The following is a 20,489-nucleotide window of genomic DNA, read 5'->3' as shown; positions in this document are numbered from 1 at the left end:
GGAGGAGGTTATGAAATTCAGTAGTTCCCCCAAGACTAAAGTAGGGCATATCTAGATGAGTTTATGCTTAACTTTCACTTTATATTTGAGTGTCTATGTAAAATAAGGACACAAAATATTCACCATTCATCAGAGGTGAAAAGTAGTCAAACATTGCACTCAAGTAGTAGTATCAAGTATCAGGCACTAAATGATACTAAAACTAAAATCAAAACTAGATATTAATTTGAGCAGATATTGATAATAAAACATGGACAGGACAGAAATTAACCTTTCCTAAATTGCTTTAGAATTATCTTGAGCTATATCAGAAGAAGACCACATAGACTAGTATGCACCCATGGACCACTGTGGAACCTACCTGGACGACTGATAGCTTTCACAGATATAAGGCCACATGGCAATATAAAAGAAAGTACTATTATTTAATGTTATAAATGACTTCTATTGTCTAAATCAGAGGTGTCCAAAATGTTTTCACTGAGCGCCACAGCTTGAAACATATTAAAAGCTGAGGACCAGACCAGTGGTTAATACAGTGTATCATTTAGATGGATGAATTTTACAAAGACCTTTAATAAGGCTTGAAACATACATTTGACCACATCACTGCAAATGCTGCACCAATCTGCCTGACAATCTTACACTCCATCCTTCCCTCAGTCACAAGATACTTCAAGTCTAAGTCCAGTTCCAAGTCTTAGTTCATTTTATCAAGTGAAATCTCAGGTCCTCAAAATAGTGACTCAAGTTCAAGTCCCCACCTCTGGCCTAGAGCAGCTCTTCTGACTGGACTCACTCATGATATGAATGACTGTCTGGCTGCATGTCCTCAATGATGCAATATGAGACTGACGGCAGAAGAGTTGGTGGTCCATGTAGGAGGAGGAAACACCGTCCAGAAAATGGGGTTTCCAATAGTGCAAGCTACTGCACACCTCTATACATATCTGTATCTTTGACATTGTAAATGCTGATTTATTTTTAAATAGAAAAACACTGGGCATGATGTCCCATTTATTTATGTTATAATTTGGTGTTTTTGGTGTAAATACCACCTGCAGCACCTACAGTCAATCATGAATTGGTGCTAGTGCAGCCTCTGCAGCTCAGTGAGGGAATTCTGAAGGTTCTGATCTTCTCCATATACTGATAATGAGAAAAAAAAATTGTGTGTTCTCTATGTGCAGGTTAAATTAGTACAGTTAAGTTAGTACTGTAAGAGCACAGGCTGCAGTTTCTTTAAATCTTTAAATTGAAAAGACAGATTCATTTACCTAAATATAAGCAGTCTCATACAGTGGTCCCCAAACTTTTTTGTCTCAAGTAGCCCCTAAGCTACAACACTCCAAGTACTGTATACTGTATATTATGTTGCAGTATTGCCTGCTGCATTTTTGTCCCAGCCCCAGACCTCATGTTAGCCCCATTTTAGCCCCATTTTAGCCCCATTTTAGCTCGTGCTACCCCTATGACATGAGCTCACTGAGTCGGGTAATGCCACAGAATACACCACATGCCCTGCAGGTTTATCACACACTGGAGTAAGTCTATTGTCAGCCTACAGGCTCAGGGATAACAGGTACTCATCCACAAAGGGAATTCCCTCTTAAACCTCTGTCTTGTTCTAACCTTCTGTTCTTCCCCTTAAACCGTCTTAAACCTTGGATATCTCTAATGATGTTATTGGCAATCTCTCAGCATTAACACCACACACACAAACAGTGGCACTATGGAGCCCTTTTGGGAAGTAAACAGCACTCCACTTTCAAACAACTATTATCTTGTTCTTTCTGGGACTTCCCACTGGAAGGCGGGAAATTCCCATTCTTTTTGGATACACAGAAGATTAAAGGCCCAAATGTGTGCACTACTTGGATTTGTAGTTTTAGCTCAAACTTTTTGCACTTAAAAGCAGACAGGAACTAAGTGGTCATGGTCACATGATGATGAGAGAGTCATCTGAAGTCCCCAGGTGGATCAGGAGCGGGTGACAGCTCTGTTCCGCTTGAATTTGGTGGGTGAATGTTCAGTGTGTTAGTGTGGGTGACACAGGGACTATCCCCTGTGCTGAGGCCTCTGTATCAGTGTATGTGTGCGTGCACATGTGTGTGGTTACACCACAGTAAGAAGTGCACCTTTTTAAACCTAAAAAGGAAGCAAAGAATTGTAGGCACTCTTTTGGAAGCACCCTACTGTGATATGCAAATACCACATTCACACTGTGTTGGAAATTGCTGGACTGTGAGGCCAGGGAATCATGTGAGATTTGACCTACTAAAGAGCCAAGAATGGTAGAAATGAAATCTGATCATCATATGATCAAGAGAAACTGGTTCTGAGCTGATGTGGGTGCATGGGATCCTCTTATACATGTGTATGTATAAAAATGTGTGCATGTGTAGGTGTGTGCATGTGTGTATGTGTGGGGGTGTGTGTAAGACTACTTTAGGGTTGTCCCTCTGATACCAACACAGTTTTCCAAGTGATTTAAAGGTGGTTGGCTCAAACAAGAGCTGGAGAGGGCCTGAAGGTGAAGGCCAGTGACCCCCAAACTGGAGGAGTGGCTACAACAGATCTCAAGAAATACATTATACAGTGACTATCACTCAGGCTTCACAGCAAGAAAGTTCCGGGTTCAATCCCAGGGTTGCGTGGGCCTTTCTGTGTGGAGTTTGCATGTTTCTCCCTGTGCCTGGGGACATCTTTGTCCAGCAAAGTGCAGCAATACAAACAGCAATGATACTTAAATCTCAAACTCCCAAGTCTTTCGTAGATAAACATTTGAGTAGGAAAAGTATGCTCTCTGAAAACTACTCAGAGAAGCAGAATTACTTAAAAATGTATTCAAGTAAATGAAATCAACCCACTGATCACACCGCTATTTAAAACCAAACCAAAACTATTTAAAACTCAACACAACAACAAAGACTTGGCAAATAAATCAGTTTTATTACAAAAATATATACCACTCGAACTAAGTGAAGTCTGTCAGTTCTTCTTAACATATTTATATTCCAGTTATATTGACAATTTCAACGTAATATGGCTTTAGAGGAAAAGGTAAACAATCACAAATAAAGTTAATATTTTAGAATAAGCTAAATAAATAATTAATACAATATATAATCTGTTATGAAAATATATATATAATTTACAAAAGTTATCAAATATACATAGCACCCCAATACATACAAGTAGAAGCTTATATTTTTTAAAGTGCATATGACAGGTTAGACTACTCATTTTACTAAAACATAGTCATCATTATATTTTGAGATTTCTTTCCTAGGTTGACAACTTTAATGAAAATTGTAATTATACTTCTTGGTTGGACATGGGCAGCAGTGTGTAAAGGCAAATCCATAACTTACTGCCATAGCTCGTCTAATTTACACCATAGTGATGATTAGTCTGATGAAATATATGACAACACCTTCAGATCTATTATTAAACATTTAAACTGTAAGTAGATGTGCTTTTTGTGCGTAAATTATTCCTGCATTTTGGATAGAATACTGTGTATAGACGACATCGAGGGATTCCTTTTTAGAATTGCTTCCTATAATTTTCAACTTTTTTTCAGTTTCTCTTCACAGACAGCCACTTGCCTCCCACCACCAGACAAAGTAATGATTAGGACACCTGCCGTATGCACTTTAAGTCTCTGTACAATGGCTGAATGTGACTGAAAGTGCAAGAGTCGCAATAGGAAACAATGAGGTATATGACATTTGGTATATTGCATTCACACCCATTCCCCCGCACACTATGTACAAACAACTCAAGGCTTTGATTTATCATGGTGGAACATACAGCCTTAATTAAGTTACTTGTGTTAAGGCATCGGGTGTAGCCTGTTTTCCCAAGTCGTGATTACTAATACTACCAATCTAGGTGATATCAAAGTTTTTTTTGTACTTGATAATCCATACTGGTTTCAGTTTCATGAGCTTTTGAAACAAGTGATAAATTGTAATCTCAGTCTTTGTTGGTCCTTAAAAGTCCTATATTACTTGAATTTGACTCTTGCGAGCTTTTAACCATGCCCTGGAGTTGTGTTTTGTTTCATTCACACATGTTTGAGTTTTAGTAGTCTACTCCAAAGCTCAAAATGCTCTGTCCCACCTTGTGATGTTATGAAGCGATAGTTTTCAACAGCTACAGCTAAACAGCCTTTTACCTTTAGTTCAATAGAGATTGGAAATTCCAAGACTAAAATTCTCCAAATCTAGTGAAGGTGTGTGGAGTTAAAAACCACAGTGGAGCACTGTGCTACCTCATGACATCACAAGGTGGAGTTAGCCTTATGCAGGGCTTGTGTCTTAAATGAAATAAACTCCAAATATGTTTCTGATGAGGAAACAACATTATAACATAGATCAGAAAATAGCGTAATATAGGCCCTTTAAACAAATCTGTAAAAGTTAAAATCCTACTGTATTTTGGTTGAGTGTCAATTTCAATATAACAGCCTCTAATCCCACACCAGAATAATTTCCAACTGATACTATGAGAACGATTCAAAATATTTTGTCTGGCTTGGTTTTAAAAATAACTACATTAAGATGTGTATTTATTATTAGTCACAAACACACAAGACATGCTAAACCTGTTTTACTGGAAATACAGACTATTTTGTAGCAAGAGCAGTTCCAGAAGGACATGTAGAGCTCAATTCAGAGTGCTACACAGGTTATATTTAAATAGACTAAAATAGAATTTTTGAGTGTATGTCTCCTCCACTCCATCCACTACATTAATGTAGGAAGGAAGCCTGCAGGGCACACAGTTATAAGGAGTAGGGTATGTTTGCGTAGTGCACTTCCTCACTGTTCTCAGGTGTGTAGTTTGAGTAAAGTCCTGCTCATATTCTGGCACATTCTTCCCAGTGGTCAAAGTACTGCGCCGCCTCCGTGTCACTGAATCGAGCCTGGCAGCGTGGGCATCGGAGCTCGGACTGGTCTGAGGTCCAGGGTGAGTTCTGTGGAGCAGTGGCACCAGGGGGAGGCTGCTGCTGCTGCTGTCTGTCTGCATTGTTCCTCACCAGATGCTCAGTGTCTTTGGTTCGTCTCGGAGCCATTCGGTGTCCAATGTGAACCCGACAAAGAGGAACTATATCCCGGTCTCTGTCTCTGGTCTCCCGTGCTACTGCCCCCTGTTGAGAACAAGAGGAAAGACATGTAACCAGCTGTACGCAAATAGTCTCCTGTATTCAATCTAAACTTTGTCCACCATCTTAGTCTCCACAACTGCCTATTTCTGCTTCCTATATACAAAACATATCCCTCAAATATTATTTTCAAAGGTGCACTATGTAACTTTTCTGATGGTAGGCACGCCATGGGATTATGTTATTACTTTGCCAGGAATGTTCCACAATATGGCATTAAACTTAATCTATCTATCTCCATAGAGAAAAACAGATGGCACAGTAGAAATTACAGTGGATCCATATAGCATTTCTGCAGAATTCCCAATTATTTAAATTTTAATATCACCGCCAGGATAAGGGACAGGTCAGATCTGTGCAGAGGTGACCCTGGTCATAGCCTGAATACAAGTTTTTAAGGTATTATTGAGATAACAAAAACACCTGTCATGAAATAAACGCAAGACAGATTTAATGCCATACTGTGGAATATTTGAACCAAAGCAATAACATCTCCATAGACTCAAGCAAGATACTCCCCACCAGAAGTTACGTAGTGCATACATACATCAGTATTTTCTTATTCAGAATACTTATAGCTCTAAGGTCATTCAGAGTATTAGCTAGTAGCCTCAATACAAAATGTAATTGCCTAATAATGTCACGCAATTAACTATAATCCAATAAAAAACAGTTCGGATTTCTTAGGTAATTTTGGTCTTAGTCTTGGTTTTACTTTTTGAGCTAAAACAAAAAGTAAAAGTAAGTAACACTAGCTCATAAAACAATACTGATAATGAATTATAACACAAACACAGTGTCTACTAGGGTTGTCAAAAGTACCAGAAAACATACTAATCAATATTGAAACTAATTACTCATCTGAGCAGGTATTGATACTAAAAAAGTCACATTCACAGGACAGAAATAAAACTTTCCTGAATAGCTTTAGAATGATCTTGAGCTGTATCAGAACAAGTATAAAACCACATAGAGCACACAGACTATTATATATGCCCATGGATCACTATGGAACATATCTGGACGACTGAGGGATTACATAGATATAAGACCACGTGGTAATATAGAAGAACTATTATTATAACTATATTTAATGTAAAAACACATTTTATTATCTAAAGAAAAAGTGTGTTTTATTATCACTGTGATACCAGAATTGGTATTTAGTATCAAGATGAGTCCTTAATATCAAAATCAAATTTGAAACTTCAATATCGTGACACTAATGTCTACTCTATGTCATGATCAACATCAGAAAATACTGGTCACTGTTTTTCAATTAGCTAAAAACTGATATTGCCTCTTACCTGTTTGTGCAGCTTCTGTTTTAGCTGTCGGATCTGCTCCTTCATTTCCTGTATCTGTCCTTGTGCCCTCTCTCGGTCAACTCGCTCCGATTTAAAGTCCTCTGTGTAGATCAACACCTGGACAGCAAACCAAATATAACTTATAACACATCTTTTGGTTTGATTTTATTTTTTCGTAGTTTTGCCCCAAAAATAGTAGTATGCGAGAGAAGGCTATTTTTGTTGGGAGAGGCAAGAGTTCAGACATAATTTATCACCCATTTAAAACTCCATCCTCAGACCGAAATCTAAACCAACAAAACAAGTATCTGATAGTTATAAGATCTGCATAAACGTTTATACAAAATGAGAAACTGTTGTAGTTAATGTTTCCCCTCAGACAGATATAAGGCAGTGTCCAACCAGCACAAGACCAGAACTGAAGAAGCCACTTGGATGAGTAGTGAAAAGTCTTCACTCTAAAACTTTTGTTATTTTCCCAAACCCACCTGCTGCTCCAACATCTGTATCCTCTCTCTGTCTTGTCTCCTAGCGTCCTCCATCTCCCTGCTCAGTCTCACACTCTCCATGATCTTGTCCTTCAGAAGACCATTGAGGCGGCTAATCTCCTGGTGGAGCATGGCGGAGCTAACAGAGCCCAGTCCTGGTACCACAGCCTGGCCAGCACTCTCCTTCAGCCTCTGGCACAGGCCTCGAATATAGTCCTCTCTACTGGAATCATACTTCTGCCACTGTGAGTTTAGGCTTTGAACCTAAAAGAATGACAATATATGCTCATTAATACAGCAATTTTGTTTTCATGGTAGGATTCTATTTAAAATAGTGTTGTCATGATACTAAAATTTCAAGTTCACTTTCGATACTAAGCAGTCAGTACCATCATATAGATCTGATACAGATTCCAAAACTACAATGATAATAAAAATGTGGTCTTATTCTTGTTTTTGTTCTGGCACATCTCAACATCATTCTAAAGCTGTTCAGAAAAGGTTCATTTCTGTGCTGCGAAAGTGACTTTTCTAGTACTGATACTTGGTCAAATGAAGATCTAAGTTCAGTTAGTATTGGAGTTAAATTACAGTTAACTGAACGATATTAGTACACAAAATTTACAGTTGGACAAATTACGGTAATGTTTAATACAGGGATGACTGTGCAATCCTAACTTCTTCCTCTATCTCTTACAGCAACACACAATGGACACGTTTTTGAATGATTTTTTTTTTTTACAGCTTTTGTACAGTAAGTGAAAGTCCAATCTGAGTAGTTTACAGGCAACTACTTTCATTGATGATTTTGGAAGTCTAATATGACTATTACTACAACAACTACTACTACTAATACTTTCTGTGATAAAATTATTATTCATTATAGAACTAATACATGGCCTCCGCTGCTGCTGTGTTATGTGATATTTTGAATATGAATATCTATCTTAGATATTAGATATCTAATATCTATTTTCAATACTAGTTTTAGTACTGATTAGTATCTGATTTTCAATACTTGTTGCAACCCTAGTAGGTACTAGTATAGGAGCCATCCTGATAAAAAAACAACTACTAAATCCCTTCAGTGCCCGACTGATATTGAATATTGTTGTTTTTGAGTGAGTCGTTGTGAAATATATTTTAGAAATGATGATACATAATAGTATAAAAGATACATGCAGGGTAAGTGGACTAACTGAGAGCTTGATGTTTGAGCTTTTACTTAATCTTAACAACAGGTGATACTGACTGAGATATTGCCTAATAAAAGCAATATTTTTTATTTAGTTTAACCATGCAAATACTATTATAAAGCAATTTTTACTTGTATTCCCTTTAGAGTCTGTTTAAATGGTGATGTTGATGTATAGGTTAGTTAGTACAACTTTTGTTTAATGCAGTTTATATAGAAGTATGTATCGTTATATCATTCTTACATAAGCCACGCGCTGCTTTAGCTGTTGGTTCTCCTGCCGAAGTCGCTTTATCTCTTCTGTGGTGTCTGTCTTCTGTAAGAAACACAAAGCCAATATATTAGGCTGATATATTTGTAACACATTAAAAATATACGAACATTTTGAAAGTTTTAAACTAAAATAAATTCCGATACAGAAGTTTAAAGTTTTACATATTTATTCATTCCTTGAAAAACTAGAATGTCTGAAGCTTTTTATCACTGATACAGTTTCTCTACTGTAGAATTTGTCCTGAAATAATTCTACTTTAGCAATAACAAATTTAACCTAAGTATACAAAACAAATATGTTGTTGACTGTAAACTGTCTGTCTATCCCCCACTAGTGTCTGAAGTATATAAACAGTGAATACATGTTGAAATAGTCATTTAACATAGTTAGGCATGGGTTTTAGGCAGGATTCCTTCCACATTTGAAGGATGTGGCATGGCAATGGTCCTCTGTTGTTATAGTAATTGACCAATTCAAATCAAAATATAATATCTTTAGCATGGGTCCTAACAAAATCCTTCAAATCAAGAGGGAATCATTTGCCTCAAACACATGAATACCGTGTTTATACATTTACAGTCACAATCACCTACCTCTCTCTCCTCTGTCTGCTGCTTGCCCTCCTCCTCCTTCTCTGGCTCTTCGTTCTCCAGCCCCCTCTCCTGGCTCCTCTCCTGGCTCCTCTCCTGGCTCCTCTCCAGGCTCCTCTCCAGGCTCCTCTCTTGACCCCTCTCCTGGACCCTCTCCTGGCCTCTCTCCAGGCGTGCCAGGAGCTCCTTGCACACCTTGACAGTGGCCCCCAGCTGTCCACGGAGCTGGTCGGCCTCCTCAGCTAAGGATGTGCACAGGACTGCTCTGGTAGCCTCTGACTGCTCCTTCTCCTGCAGGGCTGTGCGCAGTCTCTGAATCTCCTGATCTTTTTCATGTCCGGGCTCACACCGGACGTTCTCCAGCTCCTGCTCCTTCGCTTTGAGCTCTGCTGTGAGGGTCTGGATCTCCTACAGAAGGTGGTGGACAAGAGTTATAGCAATTTTGAAAACCTTTGATAATTATCTTGATAATAACTATGTGTAATTCCTGACTCCTGATCAAGCCTAGAATTTCCCTCACAAGGGATTAAATAAGGATAACTTTAATAAGTCTAACAAGACATACTTTGAGTGAAGTGAGCAATACAAATGAAAAGTCTTGCTCAGAGACACAATGATAGAAAATGCTTAGACAGGTTAGGGCTGATTACCCTTAAGTTGACGGTGCCCCCAGTATCTCATAATAGTAGGCCTATAACAGTTTGAGCCATATTTACTTTTTGTATTTCGTAACTAGTCAAATGGCTTATAAATTCTATTCTTTATTCTGCACTAGGACAGTTATAATGTAAGTACTTTAGACCAGCGACTTGTACATATGCTGTGTAGATTTGTCAAAAGTCTAGAGAAAAGGATTTATTACATATGGCGATGAATTATTTCATATATCCAACTGACCTTTATATTGCTAAGAAAAAAATATTTTAAGCAGTTTACTATCTATCTAAATGCTATGCATCCACAGCATTTAGAAGTACACTTTTTATTAAAGCACATAAACATTCTACTTTACAATAACATTTACAACAATGAAACCGAAAACAAACAATAATTACTTTAATTATAATAACTGTACTTATATTTATTGTTTTATTTGCTTTAAAACTAGATGTTTGTCGAGTACAAAACTAGATCAGGTCAAATAGGCTAAATGGACCACCCAGACCTGCTGCACCATCGGCGCCTCTCGTTATTACGCACAACTTTACACCCAAATTTCCAACCTTATAAATATGTTACATTTTTATCCCCACCATACAGACAACTCATATAGCTTTACCTCCGCTTGTCTGGTCGTCTTAAGTTCAAACTCGCTCCTCTTTTGTTTATGTTTACAGATTTCTTTACACAAGTTCTCCAGCAACGACATGGACGGACCCAAGACCACCGGCTCGTTATCGCCCACGGTCATGTATGTCCTCTCGTAGCGGGCTAACCTCGTCTTCAGGTCGGCTATGATGTTATCCTTAACATAAAGCTGTTTATTTAGCAACTCCATCTCCTGTCGCGTCTCGTGGTACAAGGTGTTGAGCGTGTCGTAACTCCGCTGTTTACTCTGTAACACCTCGGTGTCCGTGCTCAAGCTAACCGCGTCCATGGTTAACGAGTTTGGTCAAAATTGACGGCAAAAATGTTTGAGGTGTTTTTAATCAGTCCCTCATAGTCGTCTAGTCTTGTGACATGTAACCGAGGAGGAGGCAAGTCAGACACGAATAATATCCCCCTTGAACAGCGCGGGGATTTCCTACTAGGGAACTTCCCCGCGGACTTTTTCAGCCTCGTCAAACTGCTTTCAAACATAGGCAGACAGACGCCATTTTGAGCTAAAGTGTTTTTTAATCCTCTTTTGACACACTCCTTCGTTTAAAGTCTGTTGGCATAAGCGCCCCAATGTAGACACCAAACAGTAATTTAGAAACGAAGGCTATTACTTTAAACAGGCTCAAAGTGAAACTTGGTGCTGCCTTCAAGGGCGTTGGTAAAAAAAGACACACTTCAGAATTTGCATCAGTGCTTGGTTTTACTTTGCATGATTCAACAAAGGCAGTGACACCTGCACTGCACAGGGCACGCACGTCATTCATTTTTTTTTGTTTTTTGTTTTGTTAAATCAAGTTAATTTCTTAAAAAGGTTTCATGCAGTGTTATGTGTCAATGCAGTTTTCTAATGTATATTCTCTTTTGGGCTGATGGGCTGTAATCAGTAATCAATCACCAAATGGAGCATACCACTATTTCTTCTTCTGCTACTACTACTACTACTAGTACTACTAGGCTACCACTACTCCTATTTTTAGTAATTATCTTATTGATTGTTACTGTTTATATAACCAATAATGGTTAAAAGAGCTGTATATTGGCCTAGCTTATATGTAACCCCAAAGCTTGTACATAGCCCATTATATTCATCAATTCTTTAGCCTAAATTTAGTTTTATGTATTACAAAACATATAAAATCTATCATGGAAGAAGTAGGTCAGCAAGTCCACATCAAAAGTTTCACTATTCTCATATGTTCCAGTAGACATGTTGTAATTTTCCTTTAATTATTCACAGGGCATTCATAGTTCCCCTCATCTCTTCTGTATTTGCATTGCCGTTACAAATTCCTCTTTGCACAGTGCCCTCTGTCTCTTCTGATCCCGGCGGCATGCATTTTTCCCATTGTATTGAAGGCACCACATGATGTCACTCAGGCCTGGATTGCACATTTATGGCCACACCACAATAATCCCTGTCTGTGCTGTTGTGCAAGTATATGATTCATAAACAGACCACTTGGACATTTCTGCTTTCTGAAATATAGGGAAACACTGCACTTGTTACTGTAATAATTGACTAATGTTGACATTTTTCTCATGTGCAATTTCGATTTTGTGAATGGGTTCTGGGTGAACTTAAATTGCACCGGTATAGCTCGCTGCAGGGGAGTCCCATGTAAAACTGTAGCAAAACGGACGAAAAAATGTCCCGGAATAATTTGAATATTAGTCACCTGTGCTAGGAACAGGTGAGTCATGCAGGTATGTATGTAGTACTGCCAAATCACTACCACTACTGAACCGTTCTCTACGAGTGATTCATACTTCATTCACCTTGTTTCAAAGTGAGTGAGAATGAGTGATTGAAGGTCAGAAAGGTTGCACTACCACCACAAAGAGGGAGGTGAGTGAATAAATTATGCAAAGGTTTCCCAAAAGCTCCCAAACAGATCAGTTATTATTATCATTTCTACATACCAGAGGTGGGACCAAGTTGTTGTTTTGCAAGTCTCAAATAAGTCTCAAGTCTTTGACTGCAAGTCCGAGTCAAGTCCCATGTCAGATACAAGCAAGTCCAAGTCAAATTTCAAGTCACTGGCCCATAAGTCCAAGTCAAGTCCAAGTCATCTGCTTTGAGCTTCAAGTTATTTCAATTTTTTAAACCAAAATACCAAGTATAGCTTAAATTTGTGCAATTCATGACTTTTAAACTAAATTGTACTTTAAAAAAATCATAGTATATTTATATATGAGTATTTATAGTGTATATAAGAGTTGTAGAAATGTAAAATCTTCCTTTTTAAATGTTTTGACAAGATTTTAGTGTGAATCATTACAGGCGGAATAGAAAGAATTCAGATTTAAAAATGCTTCTCAAGTCACAGGCTTCAAGTCCGAGTCAAGCCCCAAGTCACTGACCTTTGAGTACAAGTCGAGTCCCAAGTCTTAGTCCATTTTATCAAGTCAAGTCTCAAGTCCTAAAAATAGTGACTCAAGTCTGAGTCCAAATCATGACCTGAAGTCCCCACCATACTGGTGATATAATCTACTGCTACATTTCCTGGGTGTGTGAAGCTAACTGAAAGCACTACTCTGTTTAACACAATATGACCACAACAGGTGAGATGATTTGTGATCTCAAACAAGTCTCTCAGACATAAAATTACAGTTTCAGTGTAGCTAGCATTGGCAAACAGCTTTTCAGTTAGTCAGTGTCACTTTTTTATGGAAAATCAAACTCCTAAACAGGAACGCTTGTATTCATCACCAGTTCCTGTTTAAGTCCATTTAGTATTTTTCTGGAGTTTATATATATATTATATATATATATATATATATATATATATATATATATATATATATATATATATATATATATATATATATATACTATTTTAAAAGTTACTTGGCTGTTTGCCACTGTGTGCGTTGTGTCACTATGGTAACTGCTGAACAGTCCATGTGATGTCACTGCAGAGTATCAATAGAACATATTTTCTTTTGGGGCTCTCTCAAATGTTTCAGGTGATAGTCTACAGTCTGCCTGTCTCCATGAATCTCTTATTGTCTTTTCCGGAATGGCATTGATCGTGCATTTATCAATTACAGATGTTTTTGTTCCTAAAACATATCTTGAAAAAAGCATTTTCACTGTGAGAAGGATCGCCTCTCCACAGATCTTATTTAAATGTGCGTACATACAAACAAGTTATGAACATGACTTTCCAGGTTTGTCATGATAAATACTATATTGGTTTACTGTTCAGTACATGATAGATGGAACAATTATTTTTAGGGTCAGTATATATTGTGGGTACTTTTTGTACTAAAGGGGAACTTTTTGTTATTTTTTTGTACTTTTATAAAGATTTGAGATGTAGAGGGTTGAATACATAACCTCTGTGACTCATTAAGTGTTTCCTTTATTTCTTGTAGCTCGTGTTCATTAACAATACATAAAGAATAGTTTTTTGGGGAAGTCCTGCTTTAGGGTGATTGTGTCAGTGACATAATGGCATTCAATATAATTTTTTCTTCAGCATATATCATCACACGTCAATATTTGTGATTGTGACCTACAAGTTTGCGATCTATGAAAAGATAACTTGATGTGAAAATGTATGTACAAAAATCGGAATTTGGCTTGTTGGGGCTGAGAAGAGGCAGAACGAAGCAAGTCCGGGGAAGTTTGTGTTCATTCCTACGTACACTTATAGTACGAAATTTATGTACATTTTTACAAATAGGCCCTCTAACCATTAACAACCGGAGACATCTGTTGTTTGCTTCCAAGATAGTTTTATGCCATTCTGTGAAACATTTCAGACAAACAAAAACAACTCCATGGAAAGCAGCAGGTGGCATATCCTCATTTTGATCATTTCAGCATTCAAATGGAGACTTGGTCTCTGTTCTAGCAATGTAGGCCTGTATGCAATTATAAACAAGTAGCACTGATGTTATTATTAATGCTGATGTTTTGCCAATGATGTATTTTGGGGATGTGATTTTATATTAATCTTAATAGAATCAAATCTCAGTTACAACAGGCACCATTAGCAAATCACAAAGGCTGCAATTTTTGAAGTACCACAATTTCCCCACAAACAGCTAAATTTCCCCTTTCTGCCTTAAAAAACTGCTAACCCTATAGATCTCTACAACTTTGAACTGAAATATAATTCTCTTGTAAGTTGTGTTACTTGTCCATTCATATAGCAGGCCTTTTGTCAATTCTTTGAACATCTAATTTCAATGAAAAACAAAACAAAAACATAATTAGATATTTTTCACAAATGATTCAGCCCTAATGTATTCTGATATGTGATAATAGATAGTTTATAATAAGGATAGCTTTGATTGCCTCAAGCTTATACAATCATAAAGATACTCATTCACTGAACCCAGACATTTTATGGTATGCATTTTGAGGAACGACTATTTTAGAATTTTCAACAAAGCCACAATATGCACCTTTTGGTTTCAATTTCAGAATTCTATTTCCCGAAGCTCTGCTTTTACTGTGCTTGGCCTCATTCTCACAGACTTTAATGAATGAGGGTTTCCCACAGAGATCAGGGTATTTTAAATGTACCATGACTGAAAAAAATATTTTTTTCTGTCAAAGAACAAATCACAAAGGAACCTAATGAGAAAGAGTTAAAGGCATCAAAGTAAAGGTAAAAAAAAAAAAAGAAAAAAGAAAAAGAAAAAAAAAGAACAGTCAGTCCTTTTTGTGCGAATAAAGAAACAATTTTTTTGAGAACTGATTTTTGTTACCTCCTTGTCAAAATCTGATTTTGTCAGATTTCAGAAGCTAAGCAGGGCTGGCCTAGTTAGTACTTGGTTGGGAGAGAGCGCAGTGAATATCATGTCCCACAGTGGGGCAGTTGTGGCAAAAATTGCCATTGTGTTCTTAAGCAAGGCACTTTACCCACATTGCCAAGTATGAAAGTGGTGAGAGTGTTGGTGGTGGTCAAAGGGGCTGATGATGCATACTGGCAGCCTTGCTTTCATCAGTCTGCCCCAGGGCACCTGTGGCTACAGTATAGCTTACCAAGTATGGAGTGAATGAACAATGCACAAAATTGTAAATCGATTTTAAGCGTTTAGAAATGTGCAATATAAGACTGATGGTTTATTGTTACTAAAACTGCTTGAACTACCGCAATAACTACATGCATCAATACATCCTTACACTGGTATAGCAAAGTCTTGTGTGAAAACGCGCTCGGCTGTTTTTTCATGTTCTGCGTCTGCTCAAGGCATTTGAGTACATTTGACGCTAGGTGGCGCCAATTAGCAACAAATACTTCGTTTTTTAACTTTCAAATTATCGGCTGGTTTTGGTCTCAAGTTAGAGTCCCGTTTCCAACAATACTGTTTTCTATCAATGTATCAAACTAAAACAAATTAAAAACATATAAAAAATGTTATTGACAGTTAGTTCAATCTCATATGTTTCATTTGATAAGTTACTCACTAAATAAACCATAGGGGCTCAAAAGGATCATATTTCCCCCCAAATAACATATAAACTCTCCCACATTAGTCCTTTTTATTAACTTTACACAATATACGATAATAATATTTACACAGTAAATACTTTATATTACACACACTTGATTATTTGTGTTTCATTAAAACATTACTATCAACAAAGGTGTCTGGTATTCACTATTAAACCACAACAACAAAAATCATCAAAATCAACCATAACAATGACAAGAAATTGAAAGAGTGGAGTAGAAAAATATCCTTGTAGAAAAGTATGCAGTGTAAGTACAAAATGCTCACAAAGAAAATAGTCATTTAAGCGTTGTACAGAAAGAGAATATAGCCCGCTATCTCTCATGTTGGAGAAAATGGTAGAAAAACAAAATATTACTGTCTTTGACACACTTCAAAAGGTTCACTCACCTAAGTATAAACTTCCCTATGGGACATCAAATGGGTCACTGACCAATCACCTATCAGGACCTTACATCAGGGCTCTCAAAGTACTGAAAAGTACTGATACTGAGGGGGAAAAAAAAAAAGAAAGAAAATTTTTAAGCTTTTCTGAACAGTTTAAATTTTGAGCTTTATCAGAACTAGTATAAAATCTCATGGTAACATGAAGAAAGGACCATTATTTGTATTTGAACATTACATTCTATTATTTAAAAGAGAGCATTTTTGTCTCTGTGTTACTGTAATCAGCATCAAGTATGGAGTCATTTCTTTTGTACCACAACTGAGGTTGAAATTTTAGTATCATGACAACACTGGCTTACATAATAAGATTTTCTGTGAGACTCATTTGACAGAATGCAGCACTTTTGATGATCATTACTAACATTAAATATTGTTTTTTATGGTTTGCTAACTGTAACAAAATCTAACTGACACTCTGGCCAAATGTGTCTGTTCTTTCAGACATTGCTTTGTGCTGACATGGGTCATTTGGACTACTTCTTAACAAGACAGCATCATTCTGTCCCAGTTCCCTGCTTTATACAGCTGGACAGCTGGATATCACATACTTGCATATAATTTTGGGTAAAATGTTTTTTTTATAGACTTTTTAGATTCTTATGAAATATTAGACTATTCCTTTGTTACCACGTATTAACCTGACTGAGTTCTCTTCATTCCAGCAACAGGCTATGAAGCGTTTGAACTATGAATATAAACCTAAGCTTACTAATGCACTGCTGACCTGAAGTACCTATGCAAGATAATGAGTTCAGATTTTGATTTTTAAATGCCGCTGAATTTCTCACATTGAATTTTTAAGTATATGTTTACAACACCTTAAATATTCAGCACATATATTCAGCACATATATTTTCAAGCCCGCAAATTCAGAGTGTAAAATTCACTGTGAAAAAATTTGCAGCAAAGATCCAAGATGCCAAGGCATACGCAATTGATTATGTGCAACTGAGGAGGACAGAAGCAGCCTGTTTCCTATTGATCTTTCTCTTCTATGGGCGGGGCTTAGTTAAGGAATCAAAGATATCAAATATAGATCTCAAAATATATGTGCTGAATATTTAAAAGTATTTTTTTTATTGTTATTTTTAAACATTTTATTTAATAAAGTGAAATACAAGAATGAAAATTATTCATTCTGTATTTCAACTGGTTAAATGCATCTGTGAGTAATTCCACGGCATTTAAAATTCAAAATTTGATCAAATGATCTTCCCTAAGTACCCCTCTGACTTGACCTTTGATCTGCTCTAACACTGCAGTTTTCGGATGCTGCGGGAGATCCTCTTGAACTCGCGCTGCCCCTTCTGCCAGCGTTTGAGTGAAGTGATGACCAGATGCCCGTCCATCTTCTGGCCCATGACCAGGTATGCAGCGTTTATGTCATTCATCTCCTCACAGATGCACTGCAGCCCATCACGCAGCCAGAGCACAGTTTTACGCAGGTCCCTCTCTGTCACGCCGTTCATTTTGTAGATGGTTCGACTCTTGGTCTCCGGGACGATCTTGGTGTCCCCATTGATGTAGGAGATCTCCTTCACCTTGATCTTGAGAGCTGGGGTGGCAGAGAAGAAATTTTTCAAATATGTCCTCATAGTTACTCCCAGTCGAAAGTTTGGACACACCCTCTCATTATTCCCCAATTATTTTTTTCTTTATGTTTATAGCTTTCTACATTTATATACATACAGAAGACATCAAATATATGATTAAAGATATATGGAAAAAATTACTTTAATAGTTTGTGTTTTTATATTCAGATTCGTCAAACTAGCCACCCTTTGCTTTGTTGACATCACTGTAATCCTCCAGCCTTCTCTCAATGAGCTTCATGATAAAGACTCCTTAAATGGTTTTCATTCACAGATGTGCCTTGTCAAGGTTGAAGAATGCCAAGAGTGTAAAGTAGTGGTCGAAGCAAAATTAATTAAGTTTTTGTTTACTACATCCCATATGTGTCCATTCAGTTTTGGTGCTTTCACTGAGAACCTACATAGTAAAGTATACAGTAACTAGTATACAGTCCAGTGGTTTAAAATAGTAATGAAAATAATGAAAAACTGAAAAAAGAGTCCTCCAAACTATATATATATGTTGTTGTTGCCTCTTACAAATGTTATACTGTTGAAAATTCCAGCCAAACCAATAATATCTCCATGGAGACAAACAGGTGGTGGACCCCACCAGAAAATTGTAGTGCACCTTTAAATAGCTCCTAATATTCTTGTGGTTGTTCTAGATAAAAAAAAATATTGCTACTATATGCTACTTTTTACACATCCTGCTGCATAATACAACAAATTAATTAGCTCAGTAGTAATATACCTATACCTCTTGAAAAATCAATATACAAATTTGATACTCACCAAAGTCATTTTTACACAGGTTGTCTACAATCTCATTGTCATTTTCGTCCGTTTCCTTGCAAGCATCGCACACTCTGGGAACTACAGATCAAACATACAGCTTTATTCAAAATAAAGTTATTACTACAAAATCAACAGTTTTGTCAGTTCATAAAAGCTTTTTTGAGAAACTCGAATTATTACATTTTTATTTGCTCTTGTACCAGAATGATAAAACTATCACCCACTATGCACTAATGGTATGATAAGAACTAGTCAATCATTTTATCAACAAATTAGCAGTCAGACCACTCAGACTTGTCCTAGTTTGTGTCTAATTTTAGGCCTGTTTATTCCTCTCTTAGTCCTGGCTTAGTGCTGGTCTAGTCCAGGTTTATTTATAGGTTTAATCCAAGATTTTTGCGATTGCAGCCTCAGTTACAAATATGAATTTTGAATTATTGTCATCATTCATGACCACAATTGAAATGTGTAAATATAGTATATCAATGGGAATTTTAACATGATAATAACAAGTACTATTAGCTATATATTTGCATATTAAAAGTTATTATTTTCCCCATTTTCCCTAATAATTTCAACCATAAATTAACCATAGTTTAAAACATCTCTAGCCTACCTTCTTTGGTGGCAGGCACAACCGTCCCTAGACTGGCTGGTGGAATACACAAATCATTATCTAGAGGAAAGCGTTCACACTCCAGCATCTTGGGCCAAGGAAACCCAAAGGCGGACATGACGGGCGCACAGCCATTCCTCACGCTCTCACACAGGGACCTGCACGGCTGAATGGGCTCATCCAGATCGTCCAAGCACACCGGAGCAAACAGGGAGCAGAGGAACTTTCTCGTGTCCGGATGGCATTGCTTTTGGACCAACGGGATCCAGGAAGAAGCCTGCTGCAGCACCTCATTCATGGTCTCGTGTCCCAGAAGATTCGGAAGACGCATTTCAGTGTATTCGATGTCATGGCAGAGGAGCAGGCTGGTGGGAATTGGCTTACAGTGGTTCTTTTTGTAGAACAGATCATGCTGTCCGAAGCTGTATAGGCCGTGGATGGCTTGGGTGTAAGGTAAAGTGAGGAGAAGGGTGAGGGCCAGACTAGCGTGGATCTCCATGGTGACTGGCTGGTCTGGGTTCTGATCGTGTTGTGGACTACTGCTGCTGCTGGTGCCACAGTTTTCTTCATGTCTGGGAGGAGTCCAGGCCTGCACACACTCCCAGGATCAAGTGACTGTGGACAGATGGACCCCCCTCTCTGCTCCCCCTGCACCTCATGAATCCTGCTGCTGACAGAGGCTTTACACACACACGCTTTGGGATAAATTTAGCGTCTGGTATGTTGTCACTACCAGGATTTTTGTACTTACACTACACTTACATTATCGGTCAAAAGATTGGACATGCATTATCATGTATTTTTATTCTTTATTTCCATGATTAATTGCGTCGTAGATTCTTACTGAAGGCATCAAAACAATGACTCGACACATATGGAATGTAGTAAACAAAAATTACACTAAAAATAACTCAAAACGTGTTTTAGTTTAAAAATAGCTGCCATTTGCTTTGATCACTGTTTTAAACTCTTGGCATTCCTTGACCCTGACATTGCACACCTGTGAAAACCATTTCAGAAGACTTCATCATCAAACTCATTTAGAGCAGGCCAAGGGTTTGCAGCACTGTCAACAAAGCAAAGGATGGCTACATTGAGAATTTAAATATTAATCAATGTTAACATCTTGTCATCTTATCAAAAACATAGCTGGAGTTCTGTTTAAAAACACAGTGGAGGTCTTCCTGTATTTTTACATGACGTCACAAGGTGGAGGGAGTGTTTCCTGTTTGACAGGG

The 20,489-nt window shown here is 37.5% G+C and overlaps 2 protein-coding genes across 2 annotated transcripts; both read right to left on the bottom strand.

Moving 5' to 3' along the window:
- Positions 1 to 2,932: 2,932 nt before the first annotated feature.
- On the bottom strand, positions 2,933 to 10,843 carry tnip2 (TNFAIP3 interacting protein 2). Its single transcript, XM_055158727.1, has 6 exons — positions 10,307 to 10,843; positions 9,031 to 9,435; positions 8,408 to 8,479; positions 6,969 to 7,232; positions 6,481 to 6,597; positions 2,933 to 5,158 (listed from the first exon to the last, which is right to left on the bottom strand). The coding sequence occupies exons 1-6, from the start codon at positions 10,622 to 10,624 to the stop codon at positions 4,868 to 4,870; spliced, it is 1,467 nt and encodes a 488-aa protein (XP_055014702.1). The 5' UTR covers positions 10,625 to 10,843; the 3' UTR covers positions 2,933 to 4,867.
- Positions 10,844 to 17,516: 6,673 nt separating this feature from the next.
- sfrp2 (secreted frizzled-related protein 2) lies at positions 17,517 to 19,750 on the bottom strand. The gene is made up of 3 exons (XM_020931294.2): positions 19,252 to 19,750; positions 18,633 to 18,713; positions 17,517 to 17,821 (listed from the first exon to the last, which is right to left on the bottom strand). Exons 1-3 carry the CDS (start codon positions 19,748 to 19,750, stop codon positions 17,517 to 17,519), a joined length of 885 nt encoding a protein of 294 aa, XP_020786953.1.
- Between the last annotated feature and the right edge of the window lie 739 nt (positions 19,751 to 20,489).

Source organism: Boleophthalmus pectinirostris, unplaced genomic scaffold, assembly GCF_026225935.1.
Source record: "Boleophthalmus pectinirostris isolate CB_2022bp ecotype Guang Dong unplaced genomic scaffold, ASM2622593v1 HiC_scaffold_22, whole genome shotgun sequence".
NCBI classification, from domain to species: Eukaryota; Metazoa; Chordata; class Actinopteri; order Gobiiformes; family Gobiidae; genus Boleophthalmus; species Boleophthalmus pectinirostris.
This window is presented reverse-complemented; position numbering and strand designations above follow the sequence as displayed.

Excerpts from the sequence above, each read along its gene's own strand:
- tnip2 (XM_055158727.1), bottom strand. The coding sequence starts at position 10,624 with ATGGACGCGGTTAGCTTGAGCACGGACACCGAGGTGTTACAGAGTAAA. Across the intron at positions 6,598-6,968 it reads TACAGATGTTGGAGCAGCAG|GTGTTGATCTACACAGAGGA; the intron begins GTGGGTTTGGGA and ends TTTGCTGTCCAG. Across the intron at positions 5,159-6,480 it reads AACAGAAGCTGCACAAACAG|GGGGCAGTAGCACGGGAGAC; the intron begins GTAAGAGGCAAT and ends TGTTCTCAACAG.
- sfrp2 (XM_020931294.2), bottom strand. The coding sequence starts at position 19,750 with ATGGAGATCCACGCTAGTCTGGCCCTCACCCTTCTCCTCACTTTACCT. Across the intron at positions 18,714-19,251 it reads TGTGCCTGCCACCAAAGAAG|TTCCCAGAGTGTGCGATGCT; the intron begins GTAGGCTAGAGA and ends TTTGATCTGTAG. Across the intron at positions 17,822-18,632 it reads CCTGTGTAAAAATGACTTTG|CTCTCAAGATCAAGGTGAAG; the intron begins GTGAGTATCAAA and ends CTGCCACCCCAG.